Here is a 22273-nt window from a genome sequence, read left to right as displayed (position 1 = left end):
ACTTCGATGAGTGCCTCCTTCCGGGAGGAGTCCTGCCTCTTTCCTTCTAGCCAATGTTGAGGACTGAATTGCAGGTGGGACAGAAACAAGATGACCCCCAACAAGCTTGAATTACTCCCTCCAGGAGATGATAATAGTAATTATAATTGTAGTATTCGTTAAGCGCTTACTATGTGCCAGGCACTGTACTAAGCACAGGGGTAGATACAAGCAAATCAGGTTGAACACATTCCCTGTCCCACATGGGGCTCACAGTCTTAATCCCCATTTTAAAGATGAGGTAACTGAGGCACACAGCAGTTAAGTGACTTGCCCAAGGTTACACAGCAGACAAGTGGCAGAGCCAGGATTAGAACCCCAGTCCTTAATAATGTTGGTATTTGTTAAGCGCTTACTATGTGCCGAGCACTGTTCTAAGCGCTGGGGTAGACATAGGGGAATCAGGTTGTCCCACGTGGGGCTCACAGTCTTAATCCCCATTTTACAGATGAGGGAACTGAGGCACAGAGAAGTTAAGTGACTTGCCCACAGTCACACAGCCGACAAGTGGCAGAGCAGTCTTTCTGACTCCCAGGAGCATGCTCTATCCCGTGCTGATCCCACCCACCTCTTCCTCTACCATGTCAGGGCCCAGGACGAGTAGGAGTTAATGTCCACAAACTCTGATTATCTAAGTGGGGGGGAAAGGGAGGAACTACACAAATTCTACTGTGATATTTTGGTGACATTAGTTCCACCCTAGAAGTGTGGACTCAATTTCATCTCCAGGGGCCTGGACAGCTTCAGGGATGTTGGGCTGGCTCGAGGGTCAGTCTATAGATCTCTTCCATGGCAGGCCTGTGTGGCTCTGGGAGTCCCAAAAGAATTGGTCTCCTGAGCCCATCTTAGAGCAGAACCCAGGCCCCTGGGTGAACCCCAAGAACTGACCTGTCAGGGCCTCTGGAGACTTTTCCTCACATCCTTAGTGCCTATCTTTCCTTGGTCTACACCAACACCCCTGAGGTTGGGCAAGCCTGGACTAGCTGCTTGGGCTTGGTGAATGAGTTCCTGCCTGTCCCCATGGTTAATGTCCCTGTGGGACTTACAGGTAACACAAAAGGTTAATAGTGTTTCCTTAGAAACGATGACAAAAAGGGTATATGGGAAAGGCGACAGAAAAGTGGAGGGTTAAAATCTCCTAAGTGATGTAAATGGACTTTACGGGCTCCATGCTGGCAATTTAAAATGCCTCAGAAAGAGTGACCAGTTTAGACAGGACAGTCCCAATTTTGGGATACTTGTGGTGTTCTAAAATTGTCTAGGAGATCTTATAGCAACCCAGACTGTCCAGCCGACCTGGGACTTTCAGTCAGTCTGTGTCACTATATACCGGTGTCACTAGAAGCCAAAGATTAACAAACCTTTATGTCCTCACTTCCCCCTCGTTTCCCCCATCAAAACGCACACTGGCATTCACCACCTAACTGCTGTCTGGTGCTTTGCAGCTCTTTCTCCTTTCAAGACCAAGTCCAGCTTGGCAGGCTGAGCAGAAAGGAGCTTGGAGGAAGTTCGAGAACTGGGGAAGCCTGGCTCATTGCCTTTGTGTGGCCCAAGGTTATCACACCGGAACCAGGGAGCACTGTGGCCATCATAGACCCCCCCCCCCCATTTCAGGCTTTATAAGCAAGAGTCTAATACTCGAGATGAATACAAATAGTTTTGTAGTTTTAAAAAATAAAATTGACCTGAAAACTATTTCATTTGACTTTAAAACATTCCTTGGCAGTGTTTCTGACCCAAACATTGTAGAATTGCTTTCAGTGCCCAAGAACATCAGGGTAAACAAAACAGAAGAAGACTAATCTATTTTCACTGCTTCATCTAAGCAAAATGTCAAAAGTAAACAAACAGCACAGTGGAAAAGTAAATTAGATTTTTTAAAGGTCCTTTTCATCGTAATGACCTACAATATTGATAGTCATAGAAGATAGGGACTCAGGTTTGGAATAAGCTGATCTAAGACTTAGTTTGAGTACTATAGTAAGCCTCTCATCTCCTCTAAGAATTCTGGGACCGAGACACTGCAAGAGGTGTTCTAGATTTGACAGTGTAAATGAACACATGCTTTGAAATCATCACATAAAAGAACAATAAACATTTCATAGTTCAACACGACATCATCTTTCCCTCCAATGTATTCCTTTGCCCATCACAGAGAGAAAAACAAAGAGGTCTAATTTGATTTACGGAGTGAAAAACAACACTGAATGTACTTTTTGTCAGTGGAGGGAGGAAAAAAAGGTCACCCAGCTGGTTCTCATCTATATGCCATGATTCTTCATTTAGTTTACACTATTAAACTCCAAAGCTCTGCTTTAATCTTAACTGTTACAGTATGCCGTAGAGTAGATTCTATCATGTAGCATCCTTGATAGAGTTTCAGGCTTTGGCAAAACATCATCCCTCAAGCTGGCCACTGCCATATGGGTAATAAATGCATCCAACATTTTTTCATTGGCGCCTGCATCATTATGTCTTGTCACCAATGGTTTCTCGGGTTTTCAGTAAATTGTTGCATATACTGTGGTTTGGAACTGCTGAGATGATCTCCTGCGTTTATTTGTATACAGCCAAATTCTCTTTGGAAGGACTTTCCCCTCCTTCCTCCTTTCCTTTCGCTGATGACCTACCATCTGCTGGGGGAAAAGATCTCTTGGAAGAAAACACTGCAGAAATATAAACCAGAACCAGCAATGCATCGGCATGATCCAGCTGCTGGGAGTGCACATTAGACAAGCAGCTCAGGAAATGGAGAGGGAAACAAAAGTGAGAGGCATACCTGATCTGTCTTCACTTTGAGAGTCACATCTTCGGCACAACTCTGGGATGGTCTTGAGAGACGTTACGGAATACTGAATAGAAGACCAAAGGAGAAAGAACACCCATAAGAGACAAATCTATTCATTCGTTCCATCAGCACCTGAACAAGAACATCTGGCAGGACCCTGAAATTCAATGCCCACATAATCAGTGGGCTGATCTAAACTTGGAGATGCAACATGGCCTAGTGGAAAGAGCATGGGCCTGGAAGTCAGAGGACCTGGTTTCTAATCCTGGCTCTGCCAACTGTTTGCTGTGTGACCTTGGGCCAGTCACTTAACTTTTCTGGGCCTCAGTTCCCTCAGCTGTAAAATGGGGACTAAATACATGTTCTTCCTTCTACTTAGACTGTAAGCCCCATGTGGGACAGGGACTGTGTCCGACCTAACTGACTTATACTTACCTCAGCACTTAGAACAGTGTTTGACACACAGTGAACGCTTAACAAATACCATAAAAAAAATTCACCAGAACTGGGATCCCCTGGGCAGGATCAGAGGATGAGGATTGGGAGGGGTCTGCACCCACAAATGAACAAGCAGACCTGGGCAATAAGCCCACTTAGCAGCCCTTCTTGAAGTCGGGAGATGTGGCCAATGGAAGTCACATAGCCGGCAGCCACCTGTTGGGATGCTGATGGCTTCCTTCCAGTATCTGAGTTTCCCTGGATAGTGGGATCCCATAGACAACAACAGAGGCATTGCGGGACATGCTGTAATCTGAGAGCCCATTTGGCTTTAGCTTCACAGCTGAAACAGAGCAGCAGAAAGCACTGCTGCCAGCTTTTCACTTTGAGCATGGGGGCAAGCATGGGAGCAGTGTAGAGAGGTGCCCAGATCCTAAGACAGAGTCCAAGACACCACACAGGTGACAAACCATGACCCAGACAAGACTGAGACTGACTCAGAGACAAGACAGAAAGAGACAGGCATGGAAAAGAGAAAAGATAGACACGGTTGCGATATCTTGGCATATTGATTTCTGGCTGAGCCCACCCAGCTCCAAAGGCCAGGGTGGAATGATTATGAACCCATTCCCCACCTCTCCAGAGCTGTTGCCTTTGGCAGGAAGCACAATTATCAGGCACATTGAGAACCGTCCCAACAACTGTCACTTTTTGCCCAATTTGTCTTTAGCTAATGTTCTGATTGCCTCAGATAATGGTGCCACTGGAATTTGGTTTAAAGGGCACATAATTAGGATAGGAGGTAAGAGTGATGTTGTACAGTGTGGTCATCAGTATGTACAGGTGTTCAGTTTGAACAGAAGGGAAGGGAATGTGAATTTTCAAATTGTCATATGCATGGCAACTACTGTATTTATTCACAAAATTGCTTTGACTGCAATAATTGCCCCACCACAGTTTTTGAGAAGGGAATAAAATATTATTTTTGGTACCATTTAACTGTCAATAGTAATAGCTGTTCTCCAAGGGAGGAGGAGGAGCGGACAGGTGAGCATTCCAAAACACAGCTGTGGAGCAGGGGGAAGTAGCTCATTAAGATTGCCCCAGGTCAGAGAAGGTGAAAGGGAAGAGTGAGAACTCAAAAGCAGGTGGAGAGTCAATTCATGTACCTATTGTATGCAGCACTTGGGAGAGTGAAATAGAAGAGATAAGTCCAAAGTGCCCTTTTCCCTTCCTCTTCCTTCCCTCCTACTTTTTTCTGCTCCTCCCTTAATTCTTATATGATCCACATAATAACCTCACCCTGTTTTACCATTACCAAAATTATGCAAAGAGGAGCAGTAAATATAGTATGTCTCAGCCTGGTGTCACCATCCAAAAATCAGCTCTCAGAATGACAGTAAGAAAATAGAGGGAGTCCAGAAGCTTGTTGCTTCCTCCAGAAATGGAAATAGGCACATTTGTATCAATAATCTGATCAATGAAGGGTGACACTCACTTTTTACAAATAGTCAAGAAAACAAGCAGGAAGACTAAGCTGACACCATTTCTTTCTAAGTTCATGGACTGGCTTCAATCATCTATATGATTCAGCCTATTAAAATACAATTTCCTACAAACAGGAATTTTTTACTCAGGATCAAATCTCCCTCAATTCAACCTAAAATTGTCACAAAACATTCTGCCTAAACTGACCCACATGTGAATCACTGAATCTCCAGGGCAGAAGTATCTTTTGCAGGAAATTTTCTGATTGACATTCCCATTTGGACTTTAGTCTTCATGGGGCAAAATCTCTTTTAGTGTCAACTGGCTGCATAGGCAAGATTCAATTTTTGGAGCCATATGTCACTAGCCCTGTCTCTGAGCCCACTTAGTACCATGACAACAGTTGGTCTATTTGATTGATAGATTGTATTTAGGGTTTTTCCAGACCCCAGACTTGTCTCCTCCACCCTGCAGCCACCCTAGGAAGCCAAAGAGCAGTCCTCAGAGCTTAGGAGGGCTGCTGGGGAGGTGAGAGGGCAAGTGCAGAATCAACCAGGAAGATCCACCCAGGAAACTCACGTGAGGACACAAAGTCACAGAATAAGATCTGCTGTCGGGACCAGTTTAATGACCTTATACAACAGAAGGTACTAGCAGGACATCGTTCGGGTCATTAAGAAAAATGTGGATTATGTGAAAAACTAAAAAAAAATTACCAGATGCTAAGATGTCCCCTACAACTCCTGACACTGTGTCTTCAGAAATCACTGGCTCTTTCACTTAAAAAAAGGAGAAAATATCAGCTCTCAAAAAAAGTTGGGGGCTGATTTCTTAGGATTAATGTAGCACTAAAACTTGAATGTGTAATTACCACACATTGTTCAACAAGGGGGATAATTTTAGCTAGCTGACTATTGCTAGGTGAAGCATATCATCTACATACAAAACCACCCAGATCTCCATGCAATAACACAACTGGCAGGAGGGAGGATTGTTTCTGTTGTTGTCAGTTTGCCAATTGCATGTCAGAAGAGAATTCAAGTTCAAGCACTTCCAAAAGATAAAAATGAAATCTCAGGTGACTAATTACAAAAATGACTCTTACCTGCCTGATGTAATCGAATCTGGGGGACAGCGGGCATGTGATAGAATCCTTCCAGGGTTGGGGTCACCATGAGAACTGAGAACTCTTCCCCACCAAAATCCATTCTATATTTCCCTCACTCCACTCTCCTCTTGCCCTTTAAATTGATCCATTTTATCAAAAGGGATTTTTCACTCTCCTGACCAGGTACCTTATGTTCTTGGAGAAGCATTATGTCTCCAAGGACTATGGTAGCTTCTTGAGGCCAGCTGGTGCAGGTTAAATAATTACATAGTCTGTAATTCAATTAGAATTAAGCCTTTTATACTCTGTTGCCATATGTTCTATCAAGGTTTTTTTTTTATTCTTCTTGGAAAGACACATTTTGAGGTGGGTGGGGTTAAAATACTGCTGTGATTATGTGATTATGCATATGTGATTAACCAGGGTTGATGGGTGCAAAGGGGGGATGGGGCATTAGCACCTGCTGCCAAGGGATACAAGAGCCTGCCTTGCTCTTACTAGAACACTCTGATAGTCTGAGATACAGTGGCCATCAAAGGGGGTCCTGGGTATCTCTTCAACCTCCACTGTGGTCTAAGTAGATTCAACTGGCCCACTTTTCCAGTCAAGATTTCAGGCTGAGAGGTAAAATAAAGAAGGAAGGGGAAGAAGTGTGGACAGAGAGGGGCCTTCAACCCCAACCACCCTCAAAAAGTTATTCTGACTTCTCCTCTGTTTTCTACTAGCCCAAGGGAATTATTGTATCAGAACTGACCCTGAAATCAGGCTCCAAAACCACATACACTGGACAGGTCAGAAGAAAGCGTAGCATACCTGACAAAGTCAGTCAGTCAACTTTGTCACCTTGCCATGCAAAACAGGGGTTTCAGTAGGTACAGGCTTCTCAAGAGCAAGTGAGCAATTGCTAAAAATTCAGTGGGGAGACCTGACCACCCCAGTTATTCTTCAGCACTGTAAATCCTTGGCCCACATTCCTGAAAACTGGAGCCAGCTGGGTGAATCAACAGACATTACTCAAATGGTAATGAGCCACGTGATTTGAAGGAACAAAAATTCCAAACACCTTTGCAGCTAAAGCCATAACATCCCTGGAGGTTTCCAAACCCACCCTTCAAACACTAGACTGAAGTCTGGGTGAATTCCCACATGCTGCTTCTCAGGCATCAAATCTGCAGGCACCTCAACAAGAACCCAAGTTTGGAATGGCCAGCAAGGAAATTTGAAAGAGCTACAACCCCCCCAAACAGGCTCTGATCACATTAGGTAGTTGCCTTCCCATTATAAATCTGTCTTCCGCCTCATTTTTCCAGGAAGCCAAGGGGTTCTCTGTGGCTATTTTTTTTATGGACTTGATTTCTGCCTGAGTCCTGACTGCTCTTTTAGAACATGAAATCTGGGGCTCCTCATCCATTCTCTACTGGCTCATGATCCATCTCACTGAACTAGACAAATGAGCAATTCTCATTATAGCTTCCTCCTGAGCATCACAGAGAGCAGGTCAGTTGAGGTATGCATTTTGGTTTGCCAGGACTCAGTCCTATTCCCAGGGAAATAATGCTATTAATAGAATAACACATTGACCCACTTTAAAATGAAAGGAAGACCCAGGGAAAAAAGAAATCTGCAAAGAAACCTTTAAGAAAAGTTACTTAGAGGTGTGGGGGGGGGGGAGGGGGTTCAAATGAGACAGTAATACAGGTCCCCAAAGGATAAACCAAGAATTTATAATCTATTTTTAGGCCCTTAAAACCACTATTTTGAACCTTTATGTTTATACACATCTCTGTCTTTTCACAACCTATCTGCATGGTCTCTGCACAATGTCCTGCCTCTCTAGCTGGCAAAGATGCAGGAATGTATATTTAAAACTCTGTATATTGCAAAAGATGTATGCTATTCTGGAATCTGAGAGACTGTCAACCTCTTCAATTGCCTTCTGTGTTTTGTCTCATTAGGTAAAAATGAAAACTCTGCAGTTGTAGTAATACTCCATCACACAGCCTGAATTTTGAATTAAAACAAGGAATAAGCTCATGGCAGGAAGAAAAGAACATGAATTTCAAGCAGGTTTGTGTAACTGGGTGTAACAGAGAGCATGACTAAAGAACAAAAGATGGTTCGAATGTGTGCAATTCCATTTCTGATCATTTTTCAAAGAAAAACATCCCATTCTTTTCCTCATCTCAGCTTGGACTTGGTGGACATCTCAGGTGGACTTGGGTGGAAAAGAGAATGGACAGGGAAGGAACATGGCAGAATGCTAAAAACAAAGAAATAAGAGCCCCACCCCCCCAGTTTCTCCTCTGGGCACCATTAGGTAACCCTTACTCCCCTGAACTCGCATAGCTGTCACAACCCCGGGCTGGTGGACTCTGCAGGTCCTGAACTTGTGGGGTTGAACTGGACAAACCTCAAGTAGAGCCCAGTGAGTTGGTTTTGAGTAAAAAGCTCAGGGCCTCTTCTCCTCTCATCCCCCTGTTTGTGATTCAATCCAGGGGTCCATGGCCCAACATTTGGGGTGATACTGCACATGTGTAGTTTCTTTAGTACATTAAATTATTAATAATTTATCTTGTCTTATGCTGTCAAATCACCTCCAACCCATAGCAAAACCATGCCCCACCTCCATCTGCAATTTTCTAGTAGTGTATCCATAGAGTTTTCTTGGTAAAAATATGGAAGTGGTTTATCATTGCCTCCTTCTGTGCAGTAAACTTGAATATCCACCCTTGACTCACTCCCCTGCCCCTGCTGCCCAGCACAGGTGGATTTTGACTTGTTGCAGATTGCCTTCCACTCACCAGCCACTGCTCAAGCTAGAAATGGAATGGGTAGGCCTCTGTTTGACTCTCCCTCCCACAGTCAAGACTGGTAGAGTACTGGAAACTCTCCAGGTGTGACCCTGAGAAGGGGATCAATACTATTACTGAATAATATTTTAATTTACACATCAGAGCAGTCAGCTTCCTGAAGCACAACCATAGAGTAGCCTGCATCTGGACTGGCTAGAGTTTTAAATATTGCCTAACACATTTGACTGCCTTTTAAGAGGAGGTTCCTAACCCTGGAACATTCTGGGCTGTGGCCAGATCCTTCCAAAGAAAGTGGAGAACTGTTTCTTTCTCCAGGGATCCTCCTTTCCCATTCAGCATATAAACACTCTCTTCACTTCAATATTGCCTAGGTCTCGGCACTGATCAACTAGCTACTCAGAAAAATAAAGCTTTCCCTTTGCACCCTCACTGCCCCAAATTCCCAAGGCCTCCAGTGTGGCTAGATTGCAGAAAATGCTAAATGGAATTCCAGTAGCCCATTCTCTCTTAGTTTCTCAATCTGCCAGATAGAACGGTCAAACCAGGAGACTGGCCAAGAGCTTGCGTGCTTCAGTACTTCTTGCCAGCATGGGTGATTTTTCCTCTACTCTGCAGCAAAGCTGGCAGGTAAGCACAGCACTAGAGAGCAGTAGGCACAGTGGGAAAGGTGAAAATAATTGGCTCTCGGGGCTCTCTCCCATCTGCCTAAGCCAGACCTAAAGAAACTGAAATAAGGAGAGACATGTGGCTTTTCTTGGCAGAGTGAGTCACCCATTCCGGACTCAAGTTCTGGTTTCAGAAAATGGGATATCCATCTAACGCTTCCCCTTAATCCACTCCTACTAGGAAAACAGGCAAGGTTCCCACTTGGCTGTAAAGAAAGAGGAAGTTCAGTAAAGCAGCCAGGAAATTTTGAAATGAATCAGCCAGGCTCAGCTTCTGGAAAGAGCACAGGGGTCCTAGCAATGATAGGTCATAACTCGAGTGGAAAACATGCTGTCTGTTCTGAGCACTATCCATTCCTGGTTAAGTTTCCATTTCCACCACATTGGAGCTGCTGCTGGAAAACAGCAAAATGGGCACTGTGTACGGGTGTGTGTGCGTGTGTGTGTGTACGCACTTGTGGACGTGAGGCTCATTCATCTTGGTTCAAGTGCAAGTGGGCAGGGTGGCAACTAGCATAAAACCCAGTACAAGCAGAGATTCTGGGAGGTGGCAAAGAAAAAACAGGTGGTGCCCTCAGATCCTGGAGTGGGCAAATCGGGATGAGAATAGACATGAAATCTTTATTCATCTATGACTATAAAATAACATGAAAGCAGCAGCTTTTACCTTGAACTTACTGGACTCTCGGGTGGGCCAACTCTAGTTAGATAGCCATCTCTAAGTCAATCAATCATATTTATTGAGCACTTGTGCACAGAGCACTGTACTAAGCGATTGGGAGAGTACACTATAACAATAAACAGACATGTTCCCTGCCCATGACAAGTTGTGGGTCTCTGCCAGATTAGGGATGATATAGTTTTAAAATTTCTAAAGTTCTAAAGGCCTTTCCCAGAAAATGCTGCATCTACAACTTTGAATAGTTTGGGATTTACAGACTGTACCACAGATATTGGCCCTGGTAACAACAAACTAGGATGAAAATGTAGCTTTTCAGATGCTTATACTTACAGATATGTCATCACTAAAATCGATTTCATCCAAATCAAGGTATTCAGGGGCTTCCATCATTCTCCTATGCACATTTTGGGTTAAGCTGGAATGGTTAAAAATCCCTATTTCAAAACAGAAACAAAGGAGACAAAAAAGAAATAGATTAGCCACTTTATGGACTTTTCAAAAGAAAACCCAGCTTAGGAGAAAGAAACAAAGGCCTAAACCTATTCTTAATAACAATGTTTTCTAAGTGCTTACTCTGTGTCAAGTATTAAGCTAAACACTGAGGTCGATACAAAATAATCAGATTGGACACAATCCCTGTCCTCCATGGGATTCACATTCTACGAAGGAAGGAGAGCAAATATCTTATCCCTAACTGACAGATGAGGAAATGGTGACATAGAGTGGTTAAGTGATTTGCTCAAGGTCACACAGCAGGTCAGGTGCAGAGCTGGATTTAAAGGCTGAGTCGTCATACTTTTCCCACTAATCCATACTGCCTCCCTAAACCTTTATCCTCCTTAACCATATCCCTTTAGCCCTCACCACATCCTTGGGCAGGAGAGGCAGGTGTTATTATTCCCATTTTACAGATGGAGAAAGAGACTTAGAGAGGTTGAGTGACTTATTTGAGGTCATACAATAGGCCACTTGCACAGCTGGGAGCAGAATTCTGTTCTCCTGATTACCAGACCCTTTGCCCCCTATCATCAAGGCAGGTTGGGAAGCAGCAGACTTGAGTCAATAGCAGCAACTGCTATTAACTCCTCCACAGTGATTAGTAAGTCAAACCACTAGGCTAGCATCTAGGGCAAAAGTGTTGCTAATAAGCAAAAGCTTAATCCTTACACACACAACACGACTGCTTAAATCTATTTGGGTATGGTGTGTGTGTATGGTGGTGGGGATGTTTTCCTACTACTATGTTCTCAGGTAATTGTCCAACCAGATTCCTCTGTGATAGTTTCCCTTCTGCATTTAGAGGAGTTTGTAAACTAAAAAAAAAACCAATAAATAGCTAGGCCAGGGTGGAGTGAGTGGAGGTTGACCAGGCAGCCCACAGAGCAATAACTGTCCACAGTCATTTTCAAACAACCAAACAGAAGAGTTTCTTTTTCCTTGTTTGCATCAGTCAAGGAAGTACTCTCACAGTCATAATAATAATAATTGTGGTGTTTGTTAAGTGATTACTATATGCCAAGCACTGTACTAAGCACTGGGGTAGATACAGGACAGTCAGGTCCCACATGGGCTCAGAGTCTAAGTAAGAGGAAGAATGGACATTGAATTCCCATTTTAGAGTTGAGGAAAAACTTCTCTGTGAGAAGTCAAGTGATTCATCCAAGGTTATACAGCCGGTAAGTGGTGGAGCCCCGTTAGAACCAAGGTCCTCTGACTCCCAGGCTCATGCTTGTTCTACTAATTCATACTCACCTGTTGCATTTACTGTGGTTCCACAATGAGTTGGCACAATTCATGTTGCAACCTGGATGTCTGCCTGCCACCTAAAACTCAACATGTCCAAAACTAAGCTCCTCATCTTCCCTCCCAAACCCTGTCCTCGTCCTGACTTTCCCTATCACCGTGGATGGTATGACCATTCTTCCCGTCTCTCAGGCCCGCAACCTCGGTGTCATCTTTGACTCGGCTCTCTCGTTCACCCCACACATCCAATCCGTCACCAAAACCTGCTGGTCTCACCTTTATAATATCGCTAAGATCCGCCCTTTCCTCTCCACCCAAACAGCTATCTTACTGTTAGAGGCTCTCATAATATCCTGGCTGGATTATTATGTCAGCCTTCTCTCTGATCTCCCTTCCTCCTCTCTCTCCCTGCTCCAGTCTATTCTTCACTCTGCTGCCCGGCTCATCTTCCTGCAGAAACGCTCTGGGCATGTCACTCCCCTTCTTAAAAACCTCCAGTGGTTGCCTATCAACCTCCGCACAAAACAAAAACTTCTCACTCTAGGCTTCAAGGCTCTCCATCACCTTGCCCCCTCCTACCTCTCCTCCCTTCTCTCTTTCCACTGCCCACCCCGCATGCTCCGCTCCTCTGCCGCCCACCTCCTCACCGTCCCCCGTTCTCGCCTATCCCGCCGTCGACCCCTGGGCCACGTCCTCCCGCGGTCCTGGAATGCCGTCCCTCCTCACCTCCACCAAACTAATTCTCTCCCCCTCTTCAAAACCCTACTTAAAGCTCACCTCCTCCAAGAGGCCTTACCAGACTGAGCTCCCCTTTTCCCTCTGCTCCCTCTGCTTCCCCCCACCCCGCCACCTCTCCTCAGCTAAGCCCTCTTCTCCCCCCTTTCCCTCTGCTCCTCCCCCTCTCCCTTCCCCTCCCCTCAGCACTGTACTTGTCCGCTCAACTGTATATATTTTCATTACCCTATTTATTTTGTTAATGAGATGTTCATCCCCTTGATTCTATTTATTGCTATTGTTCTTGTCTGTCTGTCTCCCCTGATTAGACTGTAAACCCGTCAAAGGGCAGGGACTGTCTCTATCTGTTGCCGATTTGTACATTCCAAGCACTTAGTACAGTGCTCTGCACACAGTAAGCGCTCAATAAATACTATTGAATGAATGAATGAAAAGATTAATGAGGTGAATTCCTTCAAGATGATACGATGAACGGATGGTTTATCATAGCTACTGATTGATCATTTCATGGTTTAAATTACTAAGTCGCCTGATCTTCTGAGCAGGGGGAAGAGCCAAGGAAGAGGGAGGTGGGACTTTTTGTGACTCACTCACAGAGAGCAAACTGTCCACCATGAACATGCATGTGCGGTTTCTTCCCAAACCGAAGCATATATGGGTGAAAGGGGACATGTTTGTGGTGGTTTCTACCACAGCTTCAGCTGGAGAGGGTAAAGCAGGAAAGCATGTTTTTCTCTGCTGTCCCTGATTATTACCCTAGGCCTCTACAGAGTGGCAATGCTGGGAAAGGAGGAAAGCTGGGTTCGCCTACTTCCTCGTGTTTGATTCCTTCTTATTTAAAAAAAGATGAAAAATAAAATCTGAGTTTAACTTTTCTTTTTCCTTTCCCAAATGGGCCCATGACTCACCACCTATGCTGATGTTCGCATTGGGTCCATGTAGGGGAGGGTACCAGGCCCTCAGGAGGCACACCATGGGGAGGTGGCACCATGTTGGATTGTGGTTCAACCCCTTCTCCTTAGGATTGGTGGAATTGATAGGACACCTGGATGAATTTGTTAGCCAACCAAAATGCAAATCATACCCCCATCAAGGATCTTTTATGGTTTCTAACAGTTTTGTCTCAGCTGTTTCTGGGCTTGATATAATTAATCTTTTTAGTACTTGCCTGGGAACTTTCTGAGGGATTCCTCCCTTACCCAGAAGGTAAGCTATTCAATTTCTTCCTGCATTTTCCAGCCCCTTGCATCAGTATCAGCAGTTACACCTCCAGATATCAAGAACAAAAAAAAACCCCAACCTCTAAAGTGTTTAGTGTATTTGGTTATCTTGAGGGGAGAGAATGTGTCTACCTCTTATTCTGTACTCTTTCAAGCACTTAGTACAGTGCTCTGCACCCAGTAAGTGCTCAATAAATTCCATTCTTCGATTGATTGATCTTACCTAGGGGTAACTCATTATCTGAATCAAGCTTTCACTTTGCAAAACTCAACTTTTTTGTCGTAAACTGTTCAGTATTTTTAAACTTGATTATCTGAAATTCAAAACTGTCCATTGCTTCAGTTATCACTGTTTGATTTTGCTTCAGCACCTATTTTGTTCCCCCATGTTTGTGCTGGGGGAAGCAACAGAAAGTGGGGAGCAAAGTTAGTTTAGGGGGAAGACCTTTATTCAGGGTCTGGCCTCCATGTAAGGGCTCTGGGGTGAGAGGAGAGGTGGAGCTTGTCCAGGATGGGGCCAGTCTAGAAGGAAGTTCAGGGGGGTGGGGTAAGGGAGAAAACTGGAACAATAACAGCAGGAGGAGCCCAGGTTGAAAGCAGAGAAGCAGGGGAACAGGGTCTATGGTTAAACAGACCACTGGGATGGGGATGTCCAAGAAAGTGGTGGCAGTAGGAAGGGAATGGCCATGATACGGTGGTTGCGGAGGAGAGGAGACTGTGACCTGGAGACTGGGAGTGAGTAAGCGGAAAGAGAGCCCCAAAGGTAGTAAAATATGACATGAGTGGAAGGGGGAGGGAGGAAAGGAGGAGAAGCCGATGATGCTGGGGATGTACAAGGGTGATGAAATGTGGAAATTAAGTGGAAGAGGGAGAAGAAGGAAGAGTGGGGGAAAGAGACAGGAAAAGGAGATTCGAGAAGGAAAGTAGATTGAAAAGAGAAGAGTAACAGGGAGAGGAGAAAAGAATGGGGTAAAAAGGAAAAGCCAACTAAAGAAGATCCAAGAACGTGACAAAGAAAACCAGAGGAAGTAGGAAGTGGGAGATCCAGAGAGGCCGAGTAGTATGAGGGGAGGAGATGGCGTGTGGAACCTGGGAAATGTCTGGGAAGACTGAAAACAAAAGTAGAGCCTGAAGAGAGAAGGGAATCTCAAGGCCTCATGACCATTTCCAAAATTTTTCAGGATGAATTACCCAGCATCATGTTTATGGAGATATGGAGAACAGAATAGTAAATTTCCATCACAGATGTTAAAACATAATGATTATATATTAGGTAAACCTAATTCAGGGGGTGTCCCACAGAAGTTAACACATCATTAATTTCCACTCCCATGATCAAGCTTCATTCGCTAAATGAGCTGCTTATCCTAAAAACTAAAACTAAAAAATAAAACTCTTCTGGAAAAGGTATTGAGGTGCAAATATGGAATCTATTCATTTTTTAAAAAAATGACTTACAAAGCTGAACAGTAATTGCTCTGGAAAGAAATGTTTGTTAACAAAGAACTTGAGCATTAAGCTGCATCTTTTCCCCTTTAATCCTCAGAGAACTCCTGAGTGGAAACATACCCAAGTTTGGAAACTCAAAACAACTTCTATCTCATCTCAGATGAATTCTGAGGCAGTCCAGACTTCTGGAGTTCCAGCTAGTCAGCTAGGATAAATTTCTTTCAATCTAATTTCCCTTAACATCATTCATTGTGGTCTACAGATTTAGTGAATTTAAACATCTTATTCCTATGGCTCAAGTGGAGACGCTGACAAGACTGGCACCACAGAGCAATAAATAAGACATGGCGCAAATGTTCCATTGTAAATCTCTCTGTACACATGCACACATATATAAAATAAAAGTTACCTCTGGCTGAGTCACTGCCAGCCTTGCTGATTGGCTCAGACCTGATTCCCAGGTGGGAAGGGGTGGGAGTTGGGCCAGGGGTAAGTCAGGGAGGGGGAATGAGAAGAAGGAAGAACAACAAGGAGAGGAAGGAAAGGGAGCTGGGGAGGCAGTTGAATGGGGCCTGAGAGTCAGAAACTGTCAGAACAGCTGTGGGAGAGGACAGCCGCAGGGCTGGCCTCTGGAGAGAGCGTCTGGATGCAGAACGAGGAAGAGGGGACTGCTTTGGAAGCAAGAATAGTAACGGGGACAGTGACAGGGAGAAGGAGTGGTGTTAGGAGCAGGGATAACCAGGCATGGATCAGGTCCTGCTGCAAATGTCCCATAAGACCCAAAGAAAGGGAGGAGGGTAAGAAAACTAGAGCAGTAAATACAAATTGGGAAGAGGAATGCTGCAGCTACATATGAGCTAATGAACCAGCATTAGCTATTATAAAGTAAACCCAATCATTCTAATAAGCTGTAAGACAGAACAGAACTTGGTTAAATGTCTCCCCAGAGCTAGGCCCACACAAATCTGCACTTACGTTTAAAAATATCTTCTGACATGATCAAATGGTGTATTTCTTCCTCTGGACATCAAATTTCCCAAATGCAATATACCAACACCAGGGAACCTTAAAAATTAATCTCCAGCCTCTAGATTTCTTGTGTCTGTGCCTTACAGATTTACTGTTGTGGTGAAAAGAATATAGCCCATAATCAAGTACTCAGCAGCACCACTGTGGTGTTGTAAAAGTGATATTGATGAGATCTAAATATCCTGACCTCTGAGACTGCCTCCGGATTGATTTTAGCTCTTTCCTTCATTAAAGGGGGTTTCTGGACGCTACCATCAATATCAGCATGTTTGTAACCTAGGATTTAGATTTCTTTTCATACTGATTACTGTGTTCCCAGACACAGCTGGGCTGGAGAGGTGACATCATTCGTACTCCAGAGTGGGATCAGTCTGGCCCCTAGCTCTATACCCTAATAATAATAATGATAATTATGGTACTTGTTAAACACTTACTCTGTGCCAAGCACTGTTCTAATTGCTAGGGTAGATACAAGTTAATCAGGTTGGACACAGTCCCTGTCCCACACAGGGCTTACACTCATAATCACCTTTTTACAAATGAGGTAACTGAGGCCCAGAGACATCTTAATGGCCATGGTCAGACAGAAGACATGTGGCAGAGCTGGGATTAGAATCTAGGACCATCTGACTCCCAGGCCCATGCTTTGTTCACTAAGCCATGCTGCTATTCTGCAGATTGCTTCAACGTTGGCTGAGGTTCCAGTGAGGAGGCCGTTCTGGCATTGTGGGGAGCTGGGAGAGTTGGGAAAACTATGAGAGCTGGGAGAACTAGGGTAGCTAAGGGAGTTGGGAAGCTGAGGCAAAAACCACGGCCTATCAAGCACTGTACATGTGTGATTTTCCATGGTTCCAAAAGAGTGCTGTCTTTCTTTTATGGTATTTGTTAAATGCTTCCTATGTGTCAGGCACCGTACTGAGCACTGGAGAAGATGCAGTCCCTGTCCCATGTAGGGCCGGCAATTTTAATCCCCATTTCACAGATAATAATAATAATAATACTGTTGGTATTTGTTAAGCGCTTACAATGTGCAGAGCACTGTTCTAAGCGCTGGGGTAGATACAGGGTAATCAGGTTGTCCCACGTGAGGCTCACAGTTAATCCCCATTTTACAGATGAGGTGACTGAGGCACAGAGAAGTGAAGTGACTTGTTCACAGTCACCCAGCTGACAAGTGGCAGAGCCAGGATTCGAACTCATGACCTCTGACTCCCAAGCCCGTGCTCTTTCCACTGAGCCACGCTGCTTCTCTAAAATAAGGTAACTGAGGCACAGAGAAGTTAAGTAACTGGTTCAAGGTCACACAGCAGACAAGCGGTAGAGCCAGGATTCAAACCCAGGTCCTCTGATTTCCAGAAACATGCTCTTTCCACTAGGCCATGCTGTTTTCTGGAAGGAACTCTTGAGCAGTCTGTGGGGCAGTGGAAGGTGGGTTAGTGGAGAGAGGAGGACACACAGATCCAGCAGCAGTAATCCTATCATAATTTCCTTTTTTGGCCAGGGTGAAACCCAGGGTAGTTGCCCCACTTCCGCCTTCTCCCCACCTCCATCTGTGCCTGTGCACCTGCTATCATCTTACTTATTCATATGCTCTGACTTAGAAGAGTTCTGGTCTTTCTCAACCAGCAAAGACCGAGCAACCCTGGAAAGGGATACTAAGAAAGAGCGGAGAATCAGAGTTTCTCATTTTAATTTTAATTCTTGACACTGTATTTGACTGTAACAGTGTGACTGTGTCCCCTCTGCACCTGCCTCTCTCTCCCCTCTGACTCCCATCCTCTAGGTAGGGTCAGGGATTGTGGGGAACTGGTGCTGACCATTAGCTCCCATGCTTGGACTGACACAAGTTCGAGTTTTCCTCCAGTGAATGTGGTATTATACTCTCCCAAGTGCTTATTATAGTGCTCCGCACACAGTAAGAGCTCAATAAATACCATTGATTGATTGAGAGTCTGGGAAGACCACCCAGGAGACTAATGTAATAGTCTAGTCTCCTGGGTGGTTATTGTACTCTCCAAGTGCTTAGTACAGTGCTCTGCACACAGTAAGTGATTAATTGATTGATTGAGAGGAAGTGTGGCAATCCGGGAAATATCATGCCACAAAAACTGGCAAGATTCGTCAATGGACTGAAGTGGAAGTTGAATGATAGTGAAGAGTGAAGGATGTTGCCAAGAATGCAAGCTTCTGGGAGGGGAGGATGGTGGTGGTGTTGACTGTGAAGGGGAAGTCAGAAAGGGGGATAGGGAATGATGAGGAATTCAGTTTTTAACATGTTGAGTTTGAGGTGTGGGTAGGATATTCAAGTGGAGATGTTCTGGAAGCAGGAGGATGTGTGGGAGTGCAGGTCCTCAGGGATCAGGCCTGAGGAATGGTCATGCCTTTAGAGCCCCGCTGAATCCAGGAGTGAGTGAAATGCAACCCAAGACCCAGAATGAGTTGCTTCCTTGCCAGCATTTTGTATTTGGCTTTGATTTTTCTTTCCACCCACGCCTGCCAGGATATTTAATTACCTGTGAGCTGTCATGTTATTGAAGAAAGTAAATCTAGGACAGTATTTTAGAGTAGACTCTCAGGCTGAAGATTTTCCCCCAAGTCAGATGATTTGGGGTACTTCTATGGTGGCAGCCCAGTCTGGGGCTTCTCAGATTTTGTGGAGTAAGGGTTTCTAATGTAAACATATTCAGGGCATTCTGTCACAAAATATGCTCTATTCATTTATTTTGACAAGTATAATCTTATTTTTAATGGCCACGCTGCTTAATGTACTTGCTGTGGCAATTGTTTATTTGGATAAAGTAGGGAAATCAGTGCAGTGTGAGCTTTTGCAACAACTCTGTGCTGCACTTGGGAATGGGACTGAGTGCATTGATTTTATTAGTTCCAAAAATGATCATGTCTGATTGATCATTAGCTTCATATATGTGGCTGAGGAACTTCCTAACATGGTTTTTGGGAGGTTGGTGAAATAAATCCTCAGGTGAAGTGTTACTGTTTAAAACTTAGCGTATCGAAGATCTGTGGAGGAGGGAAGTATTGAAGAATTAGTAAGAGAAGTAGTAATGGTATTTGTTGAGTGTCCAATGAGTGTTGTGCACTTTTTTAAGCACTTGGCACAGAAAGAAATATTCCTAAGCAGTAGAATCAAAATAAATATAATGAAATCTTGAAATGGAATGTGAATATATTCAGACCACAGTAAAATGTGATTGTTTCACATTTGCTGAGCAGGTCAGGCCTATCAAAGGAGAAGATAATTCACAAGACTTCTTTGGACCCCACAGTGCAGCCTATCGCACCATCTTCCACTTCCCATTCCTATCCAAACTCTTATAACTTCTATCTCTCTCCTACTCTATACTATCTCCACTCACCCCCAGACCATAAGCTCACCGAGGGCAGGGAACGTATCTGTTTATTGTTATATTACATTCTCTCAAGTGCTTAGGATAGTGTCCAACACACAGTAAGTGCTCAATAAATACAATTAACTGACTGACTAAATTTCCTCACCACCAACTCTCTTCTCAACCCTCTGAAACCTATCTTTTGACCCCTTCACTCTATCAAGATTCCAAGGCTACCAATGACTTCCTTATAACCAAGTCCCAACAGCTAGCTATACTCTATCCTGATCCTCCTTGATTTATCCCATTTTGGGCACTGAGGACCACTTCCTCCTCCTCCTCCTCAAAGCACTATCAGAGCTTGATTTTTCCTGCACAGCAATATCCTGATTCTCCTGTGATTGCTCCTTCTCAAATTTACTCACTGGCTCCTTGTCTGTCTGTCATCCTCTCATTGTGGGCATCCCCAAGGGCTTTTTTCTGGGTCCCCTATTCTGTTCACTTTACACCCACTCTCTCAGGGAGTTCATCCACTCCCATGGCTTCAGCTACCACCTCATGCAGATTACTTCAAAAACTAACCCTGACCTCTCATCTGACCTGCACTCCCACACGTCCTCCTGCTTCCAGAACATCTCCACTTGAATATCCTACCCACACCTCAAACTCAACATGTTAAAAACTGAATTCCTCATCATTCCCTATCCCCCTTTCTGACTTCCCCTTCACAGTCAACACCACCACCATCCTCCCCTCCCAGAAGCTTGCATTCTTGGCAACATCCTTCACTCTTCACTATCATTCAACTTCCACTTCAGTCCATTGACGAATCTTGCCAGTTTTTGTGGCATGATATTTCCCGGATTGCCACACTTCCTCTCAATCAATCAATTAATCACTTACTGTGTGCAGAGCACTGTACTAAGCACTTGGAGAGTACAATAACCACCCAGGAGACTAGACTATTACATTAGTCTCCTGGGTGGTCTTCCCAGACTCTCAATCAATCAGTCAATCAATGGTATTTATTGAGCTCTTACTGTGTGCAGAGCACTATAATAAGACTTGGGAGAGTATAATACCACATTCACTGGAGGAAAACTCGAACTTGTGTCAGTCCAAGCATGGGAGCTAATGGTCAGCACCAGTTCCCCACAATCCCTGACCCTACCTAGAGGATGGGAGTCAGAGGGGAGAGAGAGGCAGGGGCAGAGGGGACAAAAAAGGAAGGGAAGCATCTCCTTGCTCATCTAGGGGGATGGATTGATCCTGATGAGTCAGGGGATACACCACGAGTCCAGAGTAAGTCAAGATAACTGGGAGAATCAGGGGTGGGTGAACCTTATGGAACCTCTGAAGAACTAGAGTGACTTGCAAACCTGGAATTCCAAATGGCACACTATTCTACAGCTTTGTAGGACTTTTTGCTATAAAAATGGCCCAGAATTGCCAATTTTTAAACTAACCCAATCAGTGAGACTTGAGGCACAAGGGGAAAACTCTCTACACTGGTGATCCTGGAGTTGGGGGTTTAGAGCAGTGATTTGGTGGGGGTCAGGGCAGGGTGGTTCTTACTATTGCCTCTATCCTTCATTTATCTTTGCCACTACTAGGGGTTTGCTTGCCTGTTGTGATGTTGACATTAACTGAGTACCTGCTTTGTATCTGTCTTAAAGAGCCTGGAATCCCTTGTTTTTACAAAAAAAAAAGGAAAAGGACTTTTAGCTTTGACACATATTCTGCTTAATTCTGCTGCTTTATGGATCTTCAATTATTTTGAAGGCTTTTGTTAAGCACTTATATGTATCAAATACTGTTCTAAGCATCGGGGTAGATACGAGTTAATCAGATTGGACATAGTCCCTGTCCCACATGGGCTCACAGTTCAAGTAGGAGGGAGACCAGGTATTGAATTCCCATTTTACAGTTGAGAAAACAGGCACAGAGATGTTAAGAGACTTGTTCAAGGTCACACAGTAGGTAAGTGGTGGAACCAAAATTAGAACCCAGATCTTGTGACTCCCAGCCCCGTGCCCTTTCCTCTAGCCTGTAAGATCACTGTGGGCAGGGAATGTGTCTGTTACATTGTTATATTGTACTTTCCTAAGTGCTTATTATAGTGCTCTGCACACAGTAAGCGCTCAATAAATGCCATTTATTGATTGATGAGGCTGCTCGGCTTCCCAATTCCATTAGTAGCATCTTTGTGATCTGCTCTTCCAATCAAATAGATTGGCATTGATTTCCAGGGTAAAGTAACAACATAGGTGCCTACCATATGTAGACCACTATACAGGACATCTAGCGTGAGCATAGCATTGTACTAGGCACCTGGAAGCATCTAATAGAAATAAAAGGCACCATTCTTGTCCCTAAAGAGGTTTACAAAAATCTGAAATGAGAGTCGACTGTCCCCATTCAATAAATTATTCACCTCTGGGAGGTAATAGCTCTCAAGTGCCTAGTATAGTGCTCTGCACATAGTTGGCACTCACAAAAACTTTACGCAAATAATGGGAACAGGAGGAAGAATAAGGTTACGACAGGAAATAGTACCAATATATCAGGATGGGATAGTTAAACAAATGAATATATAAATAAGTGCTTAAGTACTGATGATGTGTTTTGGGGTTGACATGACTCAGGGATTATGAATTACTTGGGAAAGGCCTACTGAAGGAAGTGGGATTTTAGGAGAGAGTTGAAGATGGGGTGAGCTGTGATCTGGT

The 22273-nt window shown here is 44.2% G+C and overlaps 1 protein-coding gene and 1 non-coding gene across 3 annotated transcripts in view; both read right to left on the bottom strand.

Annotated features, from left to right (window-relative positions):
* Positions 1-22273, bottom strand: part of LOC100076747 (synuclein alpha interacting protein) — a 173394-nt gene that overhangs the window by 75769 nt on the left and 75352 nt on the right. For both annotated transcript variants that reach the window (XM_029054595.2, XM_029054596.2), the window contains exons 2-3: positions 10352-10455; positions 2819-2891 (exon numbers count right to left, since the gene is read on the bottom strand). In XM_029054595.2, coding sequence (XP_028910428.1) covers positions 2819-2891; positions 10352-10411 — 133 coding nt within the window. In that variant the 5' untranslated portion in view covers positions 10412-10455. The remainder of the gene's footprint in view (positions 1-2818; positions 2892-10351; positions 10456-22273) is intronic.
* Positions 8636-8773, bottom strand: LOC114808294. The gene has a single exon (XR_003756140.1). It is a non-coding gene; the product is annotated as a small nucleolar RNA SNORA7 (small nucleolar RNA).

Source organism: Ornithorhynchus anatinus, chromosome X5 (genome assembly GCF_004115215.2).
Source record: "Ornithorhynchus anatinus isolate Pmale09 chromosome X5, mOrnAna1.pri.v4, whole genome shotgun sequence".
In the NCBI taxonomy this organism is placed as follows: Eukaryota; Metazoa; Chordata; class Mammalia; order Monotremata; family Ornithorhynchidae; genus Ornithorhynchus; species Ornithorhynchus anatinus.
This window is presented reverse-complemented; position numbering and strand designations above follow the sequence as displayed.